We start from the raw sequence: 19,327 nt of genomic DNA, 5'->3' as shown, positions 1-19,327 counted from the left end.
AATGGAAAACTGAAAAGAAATAAAAAACCAAAAGAATAATGCTAGTGTTTGTGGTAGAGTTCTAATATACATTTTATATATATTTGTTACTTTGCCCTTTCTGTATTTCAAATTTAACTTAATCAGCACACAGTAATTTGTTAATGGGAAAAAGATAAAAGTAAACCTAACAGAAAAGTACAAATCCAATGCAAAAAACATTAAGTGGGATAAAAGGCTACTGAAACAATTTGGCAGTATCTAATAAATTTTAAATTGTGGGTATTCTTTGACCAAGGAATTCCATGTTTTCTTACAGAAATGCTAAAAAGGGTCGAAGATAAATATGTATAAAAGGGGGTGTGTTTATTCAAGGATACAGCCTTATTTATAATGGTGAAAATTGTGAAAGAATCCAGATATTCATCAGGAGGGAATTACTTAAATTATGATACTATCCATGCAGAGCAATATTACAGATTAATAAGAATGAGATAGGTTTATATGTATCAACATGGAAATTTATCTGAGACATTTTTTAACTTAAGAGAAGCAGATTGCAAAACAGTTTGTACGGCATGATCCCTTTTTTGTTTAAAAAGATGCTGGGAGGCAAGTATTGATACATATTACCTGTATTATAAGTATCCATCGGTGACTTATGAATAAAAAGATGCTCCAGAATGTCACTGGTGATAACTTCATTAGGATTTTTGTAGGAAGATGGCGCCAGGGGAACTTACTCTTTCTGTTTTGCTTAGAATTTTTAAAATGAGGTTTTATCATTTTAAAATTTAGCCCTAATGAAGGAGGTAACAATCGTGAATCATTTGCCCAAAATATTGCCTAAATTATGTAGAAATATATAGTTTAAGGAAAAGTGAAGAAAATTATATTCACAGTGTGGTGCTGACTATGAGATATCAGAGACAAAATAGATACTAAATTTATGGGCAATATAATAAGACTGATGAATTTTTTTATCCTACAGACAGAATGCAGTCTTAAAATATCTCTGGATTTTTTTTTTTAAACTCACATGAAGAAAACCTCAATAAAATTCTATATTCTCTAATAACATGTGCAATAAAACTGGAAATTAACTACAGAAATGTTAAAGCAAGTCACAAATTTTGTGTATTATCTCTGTTAGTTCTCTTTTCTCTCCCCAGAGATAATTTTATACCACTAAACCCCAACATTTATATTCTATTTAGAGCTGAGTAAACATGAGTAAAGTTACCGTGTTCATGTGTGTTTTCTATAATGCTTTTTGATGTAGGCAGAAGATACATTTCAGAAGGGCCAAGAAAAGGATAAGGAAGATCCTGACTCAAAACCAGACATTAAGGGCGAGGATAATGCCATCGAGATGTCAGAAGACTTTGATGGGAAAATGCATGATGGGGAGCTTGAAGGACAAGGTTTGAGATTATCCATCACTTCATTCTTGTTTTTGAAAAATAAATATTTTCTCCAGGAAAATACAGATCCTCAATACAGAGCCTGTTACACTCTTGGAACAAGTTGGTTCCTCTGCATAACTGCGGGTGGAAAGGTCAGCACGCACGTGCACCATCACCACCTCCACCGAGTCAGGAGGCTGTGATCTGTTTTGGAGATTATTCTTCTCTGAGTAAACAGAGACACTGACGTCTGGCTGCCTCGTGTGCTGGCAGCAGTGGCCAAGCAGTGCCCTTCGGGGACATCTGGAAGAGCAAGGAGATGAGCCCTAACAGAGCCTGGCTCTCAGTTCAAATTAAATTGTTCTGAGTAGGTTTTTTGTTTGTTTTTTTTTAAGTAATTTTTGTCCCTAATTACAAAAATAGTAGACGTCTGTTGTAGATGATTTGGAACAAAAACGCAGGAATGAAATAGCAAGATACCCTTTAGGCCTATCACCCGAATCACTTAACAAATTTCGGGTTATTTCTTCCTGTATGACGCGTATGTACACACATATGCAGAGACCATGAACACTTCTACAGCCTGCTGTTTTCGTTTAACGTTCCACACTCCATGTCATTAACAGTTATTTGAGAATATGATTTCTTACAGCACATTAATCATGTCATGTTTGTACCATAATTCAGCTGTTGCCCTAAATTTCTGTTTAAAGCTTAATTTGAAATATAGAGTCTTATTGTAAGTGTGAATATCTTGCAGAAATGATAGTTGACCTCAGAGTAGAAGAGTGTATGCTTGCCTGAGTAGCATAAGGGTTTAACCTTTATCAAAGTAGACCTTGCGCAAAGACAAAAGCAAGATAATTCTGATGAATTGAGCTAGACACGTGATTTGAGATGTTGGATAAAACCATTGACGTATATAGTATGTTGGAGATGGAGGAGGAACCTGAGGAATGTTGTAGTCCAGTCTCATCATTTCACAGACAGGAAACCAAAACCCAGTGAGGCTGCTGAGTCCCACGATGAACATCCTGCCAGCACCAGAACTAGACATCCTGACAGCCATTCCCCACCCTTCTTACCTTCTTACAGTCTGTTCACATAACACATTGTAGACCTCCTTGTTCCTCCAAACAGTTTGCAAAACACAGTGGGACTACTTCAGGAGCTCTAGAAGGGTGTTCTGTAGAAACGGGCAGTCAACCCCAGGCAGGACCCTCGCCAGGTCAGGCAGGGGTCCATGCCTCTCCCACACACACAGTTTGGGGATCTGCCGAACTACGCTCAGTGTCTTCCCTTTCAGATGAGGATGATGAGAAATCAGACAGTGAGGGTGGAGACCTGGATAAACAGATGGGTGACCTGAACGGTGAGGAAGCTGACAAACTAGATGAGAGGCTTTGGGGTGATGACGAAGATGAGGACGATGAGGAGGAGGAAGAAGACAGTAAAACTGAAGAAACAGGACCAGGAATGGATGAGGTAATTTAAAGACTGCCCCATCGCAGTCCCCAGGCTGAGGGGAGGCAGTCTTCCTGCCAACTACCACTCCGTCGTTCACTGCTCTTCCTTTTCTGTCTCGGTTTTTTTTTTTTTCTTCTGTTTCTTCCATTTTTTTTTTTTTCCTACGTTGTTCTTTGCTATGTTATTAATTGTATTCAGATCTAAAAGAGTAGCCTGACCTGAGCCACCTCAAGTGTTATGGAGGAGGGAAGTGGTAAAACTCACTGTAGACACTCTGATTCTGCTGTTGGCCACTGAACTTCCCCAGCTCTTAGCTTAGGGGACCCTGGGCTGGGTGTGATGACACAGCAGCACAGCTCCACCGGCCTGCCGTTCACACACCTGCTCTTACTCCCGCCCTCCGCTTAGACCCGGACCCTTCCTTACAGGACCACATACGCCCTGTCAGCTGGATGTTTATGGGATTGGCCCAGGCAGAAATGACAGTCTAAGAGCTGCATTAGCTGGAGTCAACCTATGTAAAAACAGCTTTTTAGATCAAGACTGATGATTTTGTTTTTTCTTCCTCTGCCATTTAGGAAGATTCTGAACTTGTTGCTAAAGATGACAACTTAGATGCTGGGAAGTCAAACAGAGATAAAAACCAGCAAGATAAGAAGGAAGAAAAGGAAGCAGCAGCTGATGATGAGGGACAAGGCCAAGATAAAATTAATGAACAGATAGACGAGGTAAAGAGGATTCAAAACCGATCTGCTCCCCTGACTCAAGGCCAAGGCCCCTGCGACGCATAGCTCCAAGGGCTCAGGACGTTTTCTTCCTACTTATCATTTGTTTTCCTGCTGCCTCATAAAAGAATGTGCAACAGAGCTTATGAACCAGACATAAAGTAGTTTACTCCTGGTTACCAGTGAGGTGGTCTTCATGCTGTTTGGGCTTGTGCTATAGTTTAGAAGCTAAATCCTTTTTTGTATTTCTTCCTATAAACTTCAGTTTCTTCTTCAAGATTAAGTAACACAAAACTTTTCAGTGCAGAACGTGCACAGAAAGTGAAATTTGAAATTTTGAAAACATGAGAATTCTAAAAATATTAGTAACATTCTAATGTGTGCTGGTAATTTTAGGGAAGAGATATTGTATTCTCTCAACATAACTACAGTTGACCCTCACTCGAACAACCTGGGCATTAGGGGCACTGACCGCCTGCAAGGCTGGAAATCTGCCCGTAACTTACAGTTGACCCTCTGCGTCCCCGGGTTCCACCAACTACAGACCTGTGCAGCATGTATTTATTGAAAGAAATCCACATAAGTGGTCCGTGTAAGTGGACCCACACTATTCAGACCTGTGTTGTTCAAGGGTCGGCTGTGCTTAGAGCTAATTATATGTGAAAGCTACTTTTTAAAAAAGTTTTTTATTTTTTTTCCCTGTTCTCTCCATTATCCAAAGAGGGAATACGATGAGAATGAAGTGGACCCTTACCATGGCAACCAGGAAAAACTGCCAGAACCTGAGGCCTTGGACATTCCGGATGACTTGAACCTGGACAGTGAAGACAAGGATGGCAGTGAGGACACAGACCACGAAGGAGAAGGTGTGTCTTTCAAAATCTAAGGAACCCAGTTGGAAGTCATTGAAAATTTCTTTTCAGGCCAGTGTTGTGGCTAGGTCATGATCACGTCTGGTCAGCAGCTCAATTCCAGTTTGAGAAAATTGCTTTTTCTTTGTCGTGTTTCTCCTCTAAGCAGACCTAATGCTTGGAAGCCAGCAGGTCTCTGTCACTCGTGTCATCCCGTCCTGGGTTCCAGGGCTGCTGTGTGGGGTGGTGCCATCACCGTGGCCCGCCTCCTGGGCTGATGTTAACATAACGCAGTCTGCGGAGAGCCGGGCCTCTCGCGGAGCCCAGTGACTGCTTTCCAGGGAAATGACTGTTTCAGTTATTGATGTGCTTATGTTGTGTGTTTAGTCTGAAATATAAAATCATAGTGGGAAGTGAAACTGAAAATCCCAAGAGAAATCACATGGCACATGACAGTAACCTAGTGCCTGTGTCACCCACTGTTCAACCGAGTGTGACTCCCATAGGGGGTGCTTTCTGGTATTGGAAGCACCGTGTGGGAGATGCTACCGTAGCTGAGGCCCCCCTCATGGTGAGTAACCAGACGGAGAGACGGGGCAGCCTCTTCCTGCTTCTTAGTGAGTCAGTTACATATTTAGAAAGCTAATGAAAACACCACAGTGGAACAAAAATAACAAGTTACAAAAGAATAAATGAAAGGTACTGTTTATGTAAAAATTTAATACAAGAAACAATACTATGTGGTGTTTATGGAGTCATCAAATGTATGAAAGCACAGAAAACAAATGTTTGACCTCTGAGGAAGTAGGAAGGGTGAAGGCATCCAGAATCCAGATAGTTGTAAACCGTTTGTTTCTTAAAAAGTGACAGAAATTTGATACATTTATGGCAAAATGTTAACATCTGCTAAATCTAGGAGGTGAGTATATGGCTCTCCTAAATTTAAAATGCATTTTTCATGTTTAAAGTATTTGGTTATTAAAAATAATTTGTTGGTTAAATTTGTGAATTTAATATTTAACAACACCATTTGGTTAAGGATTTGATAACAGGCTTTCTTTGTGGTTAGAACATTCTTTGCTCTGTGACTCTCTGGTTTACTTTTTAAATGTAGTTAAGTTGTTGCTTCTGAGGCCGTTTCATTGCCTTTTAATTTTGCAATCTGACTTCAACCTTAAATTCAACAACCAAGCAAGCATAAGATTAAGAAAATTAAAATCCACTGGTTTTCTAATAAGCTCTTTGCCCTAGAAAAATATCCAGGTTTGTTTTAACCTATTGTGTATATAAACTAGGAAGCAATTATTTTAAAATATTTTTTTGCTAACAATATAACTGATTTCTAAAGTGTCCAAAGTATAGAAAAGCTCTTTAAATAAATAAGTCATTTTCAAATAAGATTATTCCCATGTGAATGCATGTTGTATTTTCTGTGTATGGTGAAGTCTGATGTCCACCAGTTATTCCCAATGATAACTGAAAATTAGACTGGCATTTCCTATCTGTTCTAAAATACTCCTATTGTTGTGGTTTTTAGGATTTTTTAGTGGATCGGTTACTATTCTTTAATGAAATGCACCATCCAAACAGTTGTATGTAAACAGTTGTAAGTACGGTTTAGAGCAGATGTAGGCAAAAATTTTCTGTGAATAGTCAGATAATAAACATTCTAGTCTTTGCAGACCATAAGCTGCACCAGAGGTCGCAAACACTCAGTTCTGCTTTTGCAGTATGAAAGCAGCCCTGGGCAGTACAGACAGGATGGAGGGTGAGCGAATGGATGCGGCTGTGTTACAATGAAACTTTACAGAAATATGTGGAGGGCCAGATTTGGCCCGAGGGCCATAGTTTGCCAACTCCTGGTTTGAGAATAATGATAAAACACTTGTGTAACTGCATCTCATCTGAAGAAATCATATTGTTTGGTTTTGAAATTCTGTGCTCCTTGTTTTTGTTTCACCTGTCCAGAAGAGAATCCTTTGGAGATTAAAGAAAAACCAATGGATAATGAAGAAACAGATCGAGAAGCTGAGGCACTAAACGAAGAGACTGAGACTGGCCAGAGTGAAGGTGAAGGTCAGAGCCCACACGAGCCTGAGGAAGGCCACGGGGAGGAGGACCAGGTGGAGCCGGAGGAAGAGATGGACATGGGAGCTGATGACCAAGACGAGGATGCCACCCAGCATCCTGAAGAAAACTCCGAGGAGGAGCAGCCATCTGCAGAGGACAAGGACTCCAGTGAGGAGAGTGCAGACAGTCACATCCCTGTGGACCAAGGTCTCCAGCCTCAGGTATTGTGTGTCTGGCCTGACTTCTATTGAAAATAACAACAGTGAGAAGAAATGACCTTACTCCCGCTAGAAAATCTCTTAAGATACTTTTCATGACCAGGTGGTGCTGCCAAGCAGCTTTCAGTTTCTGTTTAAGACCCTCTGTGGCTGATCCCCTCCCTGCAGACTCCTGTGGTAATGAGGGAAGGGAGGGTGCCTGCTTGTTGCAGGGCCCCACCTCGTGTTCTTCCCCCAGAGCATTTAATGCCATGTTTGCTTTCCCTGTAGAAGCAAGAAAAAGAAGAAGAAGGGGAGAATTCTGACACTGAGGAGCAGGTGCCAGAGGCCACAGAGAGGAAAGAGCGTGACTCCTGCGGGCAGACAGGCTTGGAGAGCGTGCAGAGCGCGCAGGCGGTGGAGCTGGCCGGGGCCGCGCCCGAGAAGGAGCAGGGGAAGGAGGTGAGAGGCCCTCGCTGCCTCCGCCAGCTGCCTCTTAGGGGGTCCCTTCTCCCTGCCCGAAATCATGTTCTGTTTAACAGTAGTTGATTCACATGAGGTGTTTTTCATTGTTGACATCTAAAATATTTCCTATTCTTTGAGAAAATGGACCTTACATCTATTTTTATATGCCTCCCAGAACAAACCCCAGAATATTTGCTGCACACTGTAAAGGATGTGCTTAATGAGAAAAGTTATTAGAGCTCTCTGTGGGCAATCAGGTTCATATAATTTTTCAGAAAGCTCCTAAGGATAGAAAGGCTGAATCTAGACTTCATGCAGTAATATGCTTCTAATTCTGCTTCCCCTTTCCTTGCTGGTTCACCAGGCTTCTCACCTCTTCTTTCATTGATGGGGAGCATTGCGTCTGTTGTGGCCACAGTCGGGGCACGGGCTGGCCTCAGGGGAGCACTGGAAGCCAGAGGACCTGCTGCTCAGTGGTCACTCTGGACAACTCCCTTGGCCTCTCCAAGCCCCTGGTTTTTTTTCCAGCAATAATTAAAACAGATTATACTTAAAAAAAAAAAACAAACAGTTTATACTTCTCATAACCCCTCCACCCCATTCACTGAGCACGCATTAGGTGCTGAGCGTTTCATTACTTCAGTACGTTCTCACAGTGGCCCTACAAGATAAGACACTTATATCTGAATTAAGTAAGTCCCAGTAAAGTTAAATAACAATGTCAAGGGTACATGCTGGTTGGTGATGAAGCCAGGTTTTTAATCGAGGTCTTCAGAGTAAGCCATTACCTCCTGTAGACAAGGAGCTAACCAGCGCTGCAAAAGTGGCGCCAACCAAGAGGGTAACAGATTGTATCTAGATGCTCCTGTTTCTGCCCACAGGCCAGGCCTTAGTCGTGGGTGAGTTCCAGAGCTGGTGTGGTTACAGTCATTCCTTGGGGTCTGAGAGGGATTGATTCCGAGACTCCCGTAGATAACAAAATCCATGGCTGTGCAAGACCTGTATATAAAATGGCTTGGTACAGCGGGCCCTCTGTGTCCGCGGATACAGAAGGCCAACTGCGTATGATGCTGGATGCTGGGATGGGAGAAATGGTGAGAGGAGTGGTGTGCAGTGCAGTCTATAGCCAGGTGCTTGTATAGCTTTCTCCGCCTTCATCCTTTTATGGCTTGGATTTCACAGGAACACGGGAGTGGAGCTGCGGATGCAAACCAGGCAGAAGGCCATGAATCCAACTTCATCGCCCGGTTGGCCTCCCAGAAACACACCAGGAAAAACACACAGGTCTCTATCACTCTTCAGCTAAACCTACGTGGAGGCTGCATGTAAAATGGTGCTCTAAATGTAGCGGTTTCAAAAAAAAAAAAAAAAAAAAAGCCAAATATTCCCAGCCTTTGCCAGCTTACCAGACATGATGGCAGCCTTGGTGAGCAGGCCAGGACTGTGGGGCTTTCCCAGCTGGGGCTTCTTCCTGTGGAGACACGGGGACGGACACACACACACCCCCCCACACACACCCTCTCTTTCTCTCTCTCGAACCTGTTCCTGTCATGTTCTTGTTTTGGAGCCTAAGAGCCAAGTGTTGTGTGTTGCTGCCCAGCACCAACCAGTCTTAACTCTTTTCATTGTCCGTACTCTTTTGCATTAAAAAATTTTAATGGGCACTATTCATGCATGTGATACAAATTAGTATATAGAAACCAATCCCCTTAAAAGCTTCCATCATCCTATCCCTGTCCTCAAGCCACCCAAGGGACTATCCTCCGAGCACACTGGTGCTACCAGTCTTGTGTTCTTTCGGAGATGTTCTTGCATCAGCAGCATGTTATGGATGTTTGTGGTATGCACATTTATATGTGAGAGGGGTTTGGGGGTTTTTTTTTTGCCTCCTTGCCTTTATTTCAGATATGAAGGTGTATCAGAGATTGCTCTGTATATGTATTTAGAGAGCTGAGTATTCTTAACAGCTACACTGAATTCCACTCTTGTATGGCTATACCTGATTTACTTAATCAGCCCCCTGAGGGTGAATATTACAGTGATTTTTACTCTTTTTGCCATTATAGACAAGGGTCTAATGAATTTCCTTATATTCCCCCACAGAGTTTTAAGAGGAAACCTGGGCAGGCTGACAATGAACGCTCCTTGGGAGATCACAATGAGCGTGTGCATAAGAGGCTGAAGACTGTGGATACGGACAGCCACGCCGAGCAGGACCTGGCCCAGCCGCAGGCCCAGGTGGAGGACGTGGAGGCAGTGGAGGCATTTGAGCACATTAAGCAAGGCAGCGCGCCCTATGATGCGCAGACCTACGGTATGGAGCAGGGAGGGCTTCTCCTTTGCTCACCCAGCTCTATGAGAGCTTAGGCTGTGTGTCTGTCAGGTGTTGTTACAAATTCATTTTAGTGGGGAGGGGAAATGGCTTTTTAAAATTAGTTTCCTTCTAATAAGAACTGTGCAGAAATATAATTTGTTTTTGGCATAAAGGCATCTGTAGCCAGGTGCAGGGTTTGAGTGCTCAGAGTTTCTGGGTCTAGTGCAAGCTTTTTAAATATCCTTGGTAACTGCTGGCTGTATCCAAACCCAGCAGTGATCTCAGGGATTCTGAGACATGGACATTTCTTCTTCATCCCCTCGAGGTCGCTCCCCGCAGTGGTGGGAGCTGTGAACTTGAGTGTTCTTCCCATAAGTGAAAAGGGGAGAAAAAAATCTCAGCATAAGAGAGTAGTCCGTCATCACTCAGTCTCCCCTTCTTGTTCTCCTGGCAGCTATTCACTGCTTCCAGCCCTAGTATGTGAGCTGGTGTTGGTAATGCGCACCTGTGAGGATGGTGCAGAGATGACTGCTCTGCAGTGAATCACTCTCCCTCTCCCCTACTGTTCAGGAAAATGAAGCTGCCATGCGTGGGGCTTTTACTTTGTGCCCAACAGTGTTCTGAGCCTTTGCTGTGATCATGGAATTCCTCTAAAATAATCTTTATGAGCTCAGATACCTCTATTTCATAGGTCTGCTGAGGCCAAAGAAGTTTAAGAACTTGCCCAAGATCACGATGCTGGGATTCCCACATTGGTCTCTCTGTGCCCTGTGTTGTTCCACTCTTAATCCCTGCAGTTTCTCCACCCATAACTTGGCTGTGGGGCTAATTCCAGGAGCTCCTGTGAGTCACGTGCCCAGCCTGTTTATTCTGATTCAGTCTCTGGTCACAGCAGTAGAGACCCAGCTAAACATCCTTCTCTGTGGCCACATGTACAGCTGCACTATATCCTTGTAGCTGCTGTGAGGGAGATGGGTAGAGAAGAGGCAGTTAGATCAGCAGGTCGCAGACAAGCCAAGTACTGCATCCAGGCCACGTAGCTAGTCAGTGACAGAACCAGCATTAGTAGAATTTTGGAAACTAGACCAAAAGCACACGATGACTTTGTTCTGCAAAGATCTAGGCTTTTTAAGTGTGTGCGCCCTTTGTTGGCAGATGTGGCCAGCATGGAGCAGCAACAATCTGCTAAGGACTCCAACAAGGCTCCGGAAGAGGAGGAGACACAGGATCCCTTCATGGACACGGAGGAGCAGGAGGAGCTCAGAGCAGTGGACACAGAGCAGCTGAGACCAGAGGAGGTCAAGCTGGGGACCATGGCACGCCCGGGTGAGTCCCACTGAGAACACATCCCTCCCCCTTAAGCTCTCTGACTTAAGAGAGTCTGCCACTTCTCTTGTACTGTCGAGTCTGGTCTGTTCTTTTCCATGTCCTAACCCATGGCTTAGATACTAATGTGCCTATGATCATTTCACAATACATATTTCGTTTGGGGATAGAAGGGTAGAGGAGTAGTGTTACAGGAGACCCTTGAAACTTCAGTTTCAGACAAAATCCCAGCAGTCCTCTTTAAATATGTAGAAGAAAACAGAATAGTACACTTAGTCCAGTTGTGATAAGAACATATGTTCTTGATTATTAGAGAAATAATATGAAATTATATGAAATTATAAAATATTAGCATAAAATGCAGTAAAATATGTAAAAAAATCGAGTGAGAAAGTAACCAAACTTCTTACATACAGTTCCATTTCATAGCTGACCAAGTGCTGTTACAGGCAGTTTATTTATTTAATGCATTCAACACATGAAAAAATAAACTTTCTCAGTAGTGGTATAAATGCACATTCAAAAGAACTTGCCAAGTTCAAATACTTTTTCTTCTGCTTCCTTCCTCTCAGGGGTGTTAGAACGGCTGGCTGCCCGGCCATTATGTGACAGTGGGAAAGGCACAGCTCTATGGTTAGACCCTCCTAGATTCAAATCCAGACTTTCTCTCAATTTCAGATGAACAATTTGCCTCAACCTCCACATCTGTAAAATGGAACTATGATTTTTATTTTAGTTTTTACTTTTGTCAAAGTTCTGCATGTACATAATTTAACAGATCACACAGCTCTATGAGGCCTATCAGGGTAAAGCAGCCTCCCCTCCCAGAACACTGCCTTCAGCACCACAGTGGGGAGAAGGGGAAGTTAAGGGAGTAAGAACTGCTGATGACTGTCTCAGAGAAAAGACACGGGAGCCGGCGTGTGTTAACGTGCCGAGGGGTGAATGAGGGAAGCCTGCGTGATTGTTAGGACTGACACAGCACTGTGAAGGCTCAGTCTTCATGTAGACATTATGGTGAGTAAAACTGTCCCTGTATGAAAACAGGCTTTGAAGAGATGGAGATGGAGACCCAAACTGGTAAAACAGAGGAAGACCAAGACCCCAGGACAGACACATCCCACAAGGAGACAGAGAATGAGAAACCAGAGAGAAGCCGAGAGTCAGCCATTCATACAGCCCATCAGTTCCTTGTGGACACGACTTTCCAGGTCCTAAAACTTTCACAGACGGCTGCTTTAATAAGTTGACCAAATGTAGTTATCAGTTGCTTTTAGGTCTTTATTTTTAGAACTTTATACAGCATGTAGTGGTTTGGGGGGTATCATATCCTTACCAGTTTGTTTTAGGAATACCATTGGTTTGAGAGGTGTTCTCTGAGCAGGTAACACTATTGTAATAGTTAACCCAGGGTCACTGTGGGTGGTCCCTGCCCTGGCCCAGCCATGATGGTGGGTCTGGTCCTCGGCCTCTGGCCCTCACATCTACTCTTGTCATGTCCACCAGCCTCATGTGAGGAGTCTGAAGGACAGTTCAGGTTATGTTGGTTCAGTAGTAAGAATCTGTCCACATTTAGGAGGAGCCAGTGAGCTGAGTTCTTTCCCCTAATTGTGTGACAGTGGCAGTCTGGATTAATCACAGGATATTTTCATTATTGATATCTTCATGGGAATTTTGTTTTTGTTTTACTGGGATGGATTTATAAACGTTAAAATTTCCTTTATCTGTCATATCTCTACAATATGGGAACCAGAAGAATGGTTGTCTGGCATCTTACTCTGCCATTAAATTTGCTCAGGTTTTGCATCCCAGGGGTATGTATTTGGAGCTCATGCTGCAGGGGAAGTTGGTGATTCCAACCTGGGTCGCCTCTCATTTGTGGTTTTTCCCTCTTAGCCTTTCTTAAAAGATGTCAATGAACTAAGACAGGAGCTGGAGAGACAGCTGGAAACATGGCAGCCACACGAATCTGGAAACCCAGAAGAAGTAAGTCCCTGGTCTTACAAAATATCTTGACTTTTGTGTTTTAAGATACAACACTTAATATGTTCTTAACCCCAATTACCTTTGTAAAAATGACCGAGTGTATGGAGAATATAATTACAGTTGTGAAGTCTACATCTACCCTTTGCTTTCTGCCTGCTTTGCCACTAGATCTGTAGCTTAATTAAAACACAGAAGCTGATGTGTTTCTTTAACTTCTGTTGCTCACCCTGTAATGGACATAATAGATGTGACAGTGGTTGGAATAGGCCACGTAGAATATCACCAGCTGATGGGGTGTGGCAGTGTAGGTTAACCAGAAGCTTCACTGTTAGTGACTCTGCATCCTAGATTTACTGTATGTACACACATTTTAATTTTGTGTCTATTATCATCATTCTCACTGCATGTGTATTGACTGTTCTGCCATAAGGGAGGGGGACGGAACGGGACCCATGGAGCTGTGCACACTGCTGAGTGTATTATGTGAGAGATTTGCACTCACTTGTCACTACTACTTTTGAAACATGGCTCTGAGAACCCATGATTAAGTTGCTGGATCTCCTGGCACCAAAATTGCCCATCACAGCTCCCTCTCCACGAAAAGAGTATACGTCACATCCTCTTCGTAAGTGACGTGACAAGGCACTGATTTGGTCATGACTTACAATATTTTACTGCCTTGTTGTTTCATTCTCATTGGAACTGAGGTGTTTTGGAGGAGGGGTTTAGAGGAGACGTTTTTGACCAAGTGAAGTAGATGGCAACTTGCTGAGAGACACTTTAAAGTACTTTTGTTGGGAAAATACACACAAGCCATTTTCTGCCACTTCCCTTCATCTTGCTGTCGTGACTCTGGTTGGCTCTGACGTTCTGAGGGTGCCATGCTGTTGCTGTCGTCACAGGAGAAGGCCGCAGCCGAGATGTGGCAGAGCTACCTGGTCCTAACTGCGCCTCTTTCACAACAGCTGTGCGAACAGCTTCGTCTCATACTAGAGCCCACCCAGGCAGCCAAACTGAGGTAAGTCTTCTCTGTTGCATGCGCTCACAGTGCCCTGGAAAGATGGCAGTGTCATCCTTGCCACTGAGCTGAGCACCTAACAGCTTATGGTGCTGGTGTCTTGGTGGCCATTTCTGCTGCACAGGCACCAGTATGGTCTTCTTGCCTTGTTGTCATGTTACGTCTTCCACAAAAGTTTCTGTGAAGTTCAGTGTGAATGCAGTTTCTTAACATCTGATGGGAAGACTGGCCGAGCCTGTGGGTGTACATGCCGCTCACTGTCTGCATGTTGGGTTACTCACTGCTGCATGCGTTACTCATGTAGATCTTTTCAAAGATGTGTCCAAAGGCATAGTTTTAGAACAGAAAGAGAATCCAAGACTTAATACTCAATGCAAACTTTTTTTTTCTAATTTTAAAAACCTTTAAATTTTCTAAAGGACCGAATTATTATTGCCACATACATATCCAGTTCTTCTGGCTGCTCATCAAGATGATCCCGGCCCTTAATGATCTCAGTTGACAGTAATACTTCATTGCGCCAGGTTACTGGTTATTTGCTATAATTGGCTATAAGATATTATTAATGTAATCTTATCCTTTAAAAAAATTATCAAGTGATGAGCACTTAATTAATCTCTGTCCTGTCTGGTTAAATGTAACAGAGGAGACTATCGAACTGGGAAGCGACTGAACATGCGGAAGGTCATTCCATACATTGCTAGTCAGTTCCGGAAAGACAAGATTTGGCTTCGAAGGACCAAGCCCAGTAAACGCCAGTATCAGATTTGTTTGGCTGTCGATGACTCTTCCAGCATGGTAGACAACCACACGAAACAGGTAAGGATGAGAAGTGTAGGGGCAGTTGGATGGGCCACCCAAATGTGTTAAATATGATCTAGCAAAACACACTTTAAAATACCAATTAGTTGGTTCTGAGAATGTGATACCGTGTTTGAGAAGACCTAACTTTAAGAAGAGTTCAGAAGGGCAATTTCAGAATGTCTCACATACTGGTCTCTTCCTATCATAAGTCTTCTAAATTGTTGTGTTCCTAGCCTTGCCATTCTGTTGTCTAGCTGCAGAATAAGTAAACCTGACAATGTTTATTTCCTACGAAAGCAGTGTACTGTATTCCTTAAGACCATGCACAACATAATATCTGGATATCCTTGATTTTTTAAAAAAATGTCTTCAATATACGTTTGTTTAAGCCTGTGTAGAGTTAGTGTTCTCTCGGTATTAACAAGGCTTAGGAGCCTGGGTAGGATCACTTACGAACCCACCCACCATCATGGACACTGAAGAGTGGTGGTGGGTTTTGCGGTGATGTTATTATCCAGCACAAGCCAATAAGCAACCTGAAGTCTATACACAGGCTTTGCTGGAAAAAGTTAGTGTAACCTCTGAACCTGGGCTTGGATCTCAACTCCCCACTTACTACCACATGACCTTGGGCAGCTTGTTTTACCTTCCCAAAAATGGTAATAACAATATTTACCTCAGACTCAGAGTTATGAAGGCTAAATGAGGTAATGTATGTAGAGCACTCAGTTTAATGCCCAGCACTTGATATCTCCAGTAGATGTTAACTGCTGCAGGTATCCTCGTTACCTTTTTTTTTTTTAATTGAAGTATAGTCAGTTTACGATGTGTCAATTTCTGGTGTGCAGTGTAATGTTCAGTCATACATATACATACATACATTTGTTTTCATACTTTTTCATTGTAGGTTACTACAAGATACTGAGTATAGTTCCCTGTGCTGTACTATAGAAACTTGTTCATCTATTTTATATATAGTAGTTAGTGTCTGCAAATTTTGAACTCCCAGTTTATCCCTTCCCACTCCCTTCCCCCCTCGTAAACCATGAGTTTGTTTTCTATGTCTGTGAGTCTGTTTCTGTTTTGTAAATGAGTTCATTTGTGTCTTTTCCAAGATTCCACATATAAGTGGTATCAGATGGTATTTATCTTTCTGGCTTCCTTCAGTTAGAATGATGATCTCCAAGTCCATCCATGTTGCTGCAAATGGCATTATCTTTTTAATTGAATTTAAATTGTAAAACTATACTGTAAGTTATGCATAGATTAAAATAAATTGGTTTTTAAAATCCTTTACCCGTAAGAGATTACTTTATCTAGTCAAAAAGGGAAAAAAAACCTTAAAAATTTATGGACCAATTCTCTCAAGATTGATTTCTATTAGATAATTCTAGAGCAGACCTTTCCTACTGGTGTAATGGATACTGGGTTTTGGTGTTTGTGGTATTAGCCAGGGTGTAAGCCTACCACAGCCTCTGAATTGGTTGTGAAGAGCCTCATTGATGTTGTTCCCCTGTATGCCATACCAAAAAAAAGTGATTTTTTTTTTTAATGGGAGTCTTGGTATAAATAAGGTTGAAAGGCACTGATGTAGAGCATATTCTGATTCCTTCAGCTCTTACCTTTCTATTTCACAGCTTGCTTTTGAATCTTTGGCCGTGATTGGAAATGCTCTAACCCTTCTGGAAGTGGGTCAGATTGCAGTGTGCAGGTAAGGGTGTCTTTTAATCCCACTAGGAAAACCAATCTTTTTTTGCATGACAAAGAATAACTCCCATTGTACTTGGTTTTTCTCCCTTAAGTTTTGGAGAGTCTGTAAAGCTGTTACACCCATTCCATGAACAGTTCAGTGACTACTCAGGGTCCCAGATCCTGCGGCTCTGCAAATTCCAGCAAAAGAAAACCAAGATTGCTCAGGTATGCTAATGATATCAGATGTCTTCTGCAGTTTATTTTTCTGGTGTAAGAGAGACAGTTTTTAGAAGTCCCTCCTCCCCAGTGCGGTATTAGGACAGGTAAAATTTACAATACAGGAGAGTCTAAACCTCAGCCTGTGTTTCCCTGGAATAAGTTTTCTTGACATCCATTATTAAATAGGGTGTGACCTCTTTTTCTCAGTTCCTCAAAAACTCATTTGACTTTGCATCATTGATTTTCTGGCTTCCTTTTTTGTTGTTGTTGTTGTTTTTGAGAGGTTTGGAACATTTCAGAAAAATGAACCATCTCTCAGTACCCTCATCAAGTGGGTCGAGGCCAGTTTCTCTCTACCACTTAGCGCAGAGAAGAAGAGATGTAAAATACAGCCAGTGACTTGCTCAGGATGACATAAGTTCAAAACACAGCGTGGGATAACAATTCTCTCCTGATTCCTGCCTTAGTTTAGCCTCCTTTCTGTATGTTGCACTGGGCATTTTGTTTTCTTGTCTTCTTTTTATGCTGTTATTTTCTTTTATTGGAAGAAGACAGCTGTTTGGTTCATTTGAGGAGTTACTGACTTCTTATCCCCCAGGGGAAGTCTTTCTTTTCCTCTGGGGCATCTCGTAGAACACTAGTGGGGTGTGTGCAGGGAAATGTCTTGTCTGTGCTGGAGAGTGGCAGCACCCAAGGTAAATGCCAAGCGGCGCCAGGGTCCTTGGCCTTTCACTGGTGGCTGGAAGGGACAGTGTGACTGCTAGAGATTTCAGATGGTTATCTGATAGTCGTTTAAGTGCCAGCAGTAATTTCAGCCTCTGTGACAATGGGGAGAGAGTTTAATAGTTTACTCATTGTCTGTTTCTGGTTCTGGTTTAGTTCCTAGAGTCTGTGGCCAGTATGTTTGCAGCTGCTCAGCAGCTCTCACAGAACGTCAGTCCAGGTGAGCTGCATGCTTCTGTCTGTGTTAACGAAGTGCTTTTCTGTCCTTTGTGTTATTTGCAAGTTGCTTGCTTCATGTCACTGTACCCATCACCATCTTTTAAAGTGTGCACTATAGGAAGAGACATAGACGGGAGATGATAGAGACATATTAAGCACTGGAATTTTTTACTTGCCCATTCATTGAGTCAAAAATTTCTATTGAACCGGTACTCATGAGGTTTATATGTAGACACTAACTAGTTTGTCATTAACTAGTATATACTATTTGATAGATTTCAGTTATCTTTCACATTTTAATAACAGAGGAAAACAGAGGACATAATTCAGGAACCAGCTAATCCCCCTGTGACTGAGTTGGGGCTTTGGCAGCACACCAGTTCTTTAGCTCTTCCCTGAATCCTCAGTCCTGACTGTGTCATGGGAAGGCTTCCTGTTTGAAGCAAGTCATTTGCGCTGCTCAATACTTGCCAACCTTCCCTGACAGAGAAGACAGCCTGCCCCTCAAGCGTTAGTCTTTCACTGGAAATACTGTAAAATGGGCTAAAGTTTTTAAAGTATTTTTATTTACTGTTTATTTTTAATGGTCCCTTTTATTTAAGTTTTTAAGTGAATTGATTTCACGGAAAAAAATAAAAGTTAGGTACAGGAAATTAACAGAATCTGAAGGTAACAGACAACTGAAATTTGGAAGATAGCTACAGGCTTCTGATTTGGGTACTTTCTTCTAATGGTCTACTCAGTACTGCTGTTTTTATACTTTATAGCCATAAACACGTGTTATGTTGCTCTAGGACAAAGTTGATCTACAGACAACACACCCTGAAGCACTACTGGGAAACTGTCATTGACAGAAGCTTCATGTATCTTTGTGCAGCCTTGTCTCTGGCTCAGGCATTTAAAGTAACAGATCTAATTGGAGGCCCCCTTTATTTGTGCTCAAAATTCATGAGTTTCAGAGATCTGTTTTAACAGAGAAAGCCGATACTTATTTGTCCTCCTGTGGGTAGTTTGGAGTTGTGAACGACGGCTTTTCCTTCTGTTCTCTTCCTTCCTCTCCTGCTGTGTGTTCTGTGACAGACACCGCACAGCTCCTCCTGGTGGTCTCTGATGGACGCGGCCTCTTCCTTGAGGGCAAAGACAGAGTCCTAGCAGCAGTTCAGGCTGCCCAGAATGCTAACATCTTTGTCATTTTTGTTGTGTTGGACAACCCCAGTTCACGGGTGAGTGATTACTAAAAGCCACTTTTCTAGGGGGAAAGTGGGGATTCTCTTCAAGCCGTCCTATCTGAAAAATGGCCTGGGTCTCACCATCATACTGAGAACTAACATTCACGGCACCCTGAAGGGCGCTGTTCTGGGCACTTGATAGTTATTTTCTCATGTAACTGCGCAGTAATTTAGTGATCAGGGATCGTTAGTCCCACTCTACCGTAAAGGACAGAAACACAGAGCAGTTATATAGCTAATGAGTAGGAAGCCCGGATTCAGAATGGCGCAGAGACCATCCTCATGACCACTTTCCATGCTGACTCGTACTCTGGGGGGTCACCTCCCCCTTCACGGCGTCACTGCAGGTATCGCAGCCTTGCTCTCTGTAGACCAGCCCTTCCCAGGGCTGTATCTTGTAGCTCGGCCGAGTCCTCCTCAAAGGAGGAAGCATCAATCACTTCATGAAAGAGGTCCACAGGGTGGTTCTGTTCAGGGGAAGTACTGTCTCTGCAGGTCACATTAAGGCCTGGATAGCAAGTTAAAGATTTAATGTGACTTATTCCAAGTAGATAGGAAATACCATTGTAAGGAAATCAGGTTTTTTTAATCTTCCCCTCTCCTCCCCTTTAAGTGTCCATTCTCCTAGAAGGGGTGC

The 19,327-nt window shown here is 42.7% G+C and overlaps 2 protein-coding genes across 13 annotated transcripts in view; one reads left to right on the top strand and one right to left on the bottom strand.

The window, feature by feature from the left end:
• The window catches only part of MDN1 (midasin AAA ATPase 1), a 140,194-nt gene that overhangs the window by 119,333 nt on the left and 1,534 nt on the right, over window positions 1-19,327 (top strand). Inside the window, 17 exon segments of the mRNA XM_032484597.1 lie at window positions 1,262-1,403; window positions 2,692-2,870; window positions 3,431-3,580; window positions 4,299-4,443; window positions 6,397-6,719; window positions 6,990-7,157; window positions 8,343-8,444; window positions 9,264-9,474; window positions 10,630-10,800; window positions 11,848-12,011; window positions 12,697-12,786; window positions 13,689-13,804; window positions 14,449-14,623; window positions 16,246-16,319; window positions 16,411-16,525; window positions 17,399-17,462; window positions 18,542-18,684. Of these exon segments, the coding sequence (XP_032340488.1) occupies window positions 1,262-1,403; window positions 2,692-2,870; window positions 3,431-3,580; window positions 4,299-4,443; window positions 6,397-6,719; window positions 6,990-7,157; window positions 8,343-8,444; window positions 9,264-9,474; window positions 10,630-10,800; window positions 11,848-12,011; window positions 12,697-12,786; window positions 13,689-13,804; window positions 14,449-14,623; window positions 16,246-16,319; window positions 16,411-16,525; window positions 17,399-17,462; window positions 18,542-18,684 (2,532 nt within the window).
• The window catches only part of ANKRD6 (ankyrin repeat domain 6), a 198,199-nt gene continuing 180,834 nt past the window's right edge, over window positions 1,963-19,327 (bottom strand). For 7 of the 12 annotated variants that reach the window (XM_032484594.1, XM_032484591.1, XM_032484590.1 and 4 more), the window contains one exon: window positions 7,899-8,358. The gene's annotated coding sequence lies outside the window, so the exon portion shown is untranslated. Of the gene's footprint in view, window positions 4,817-7,533; window positions 8,359-8,566; window positions 10,435-12,067; window positions 14,111-16,773; window positions 17,574-19,327 lie in introns of those variants that run through there. The other 5 variants (XM_032484585.1, XM_032484586.1, XM_032484587.1 and 2 more) reach the window with 5 other exon arrangements.

Source organism: Camelus ferus, chromosome 8 (genome assembly GCF_009834535.1).
Source record: "Camelus ferus isolate YT-003-E chromosome 8, BCGSAC_Cfer_1.0, whole genome shotgun sequence".
In the NCBI taxonomy this organism is placed as follows: Eukaryota; Metazoa; Chordata; class Mammalia; order Artiodactyla; family Camelidae; genus Camelus; species Camelus ferus.
Note: the sequence above shows the minus strand (reverse complement) of the source record. Positions and strands in the feature narration are given on the sequence as shown.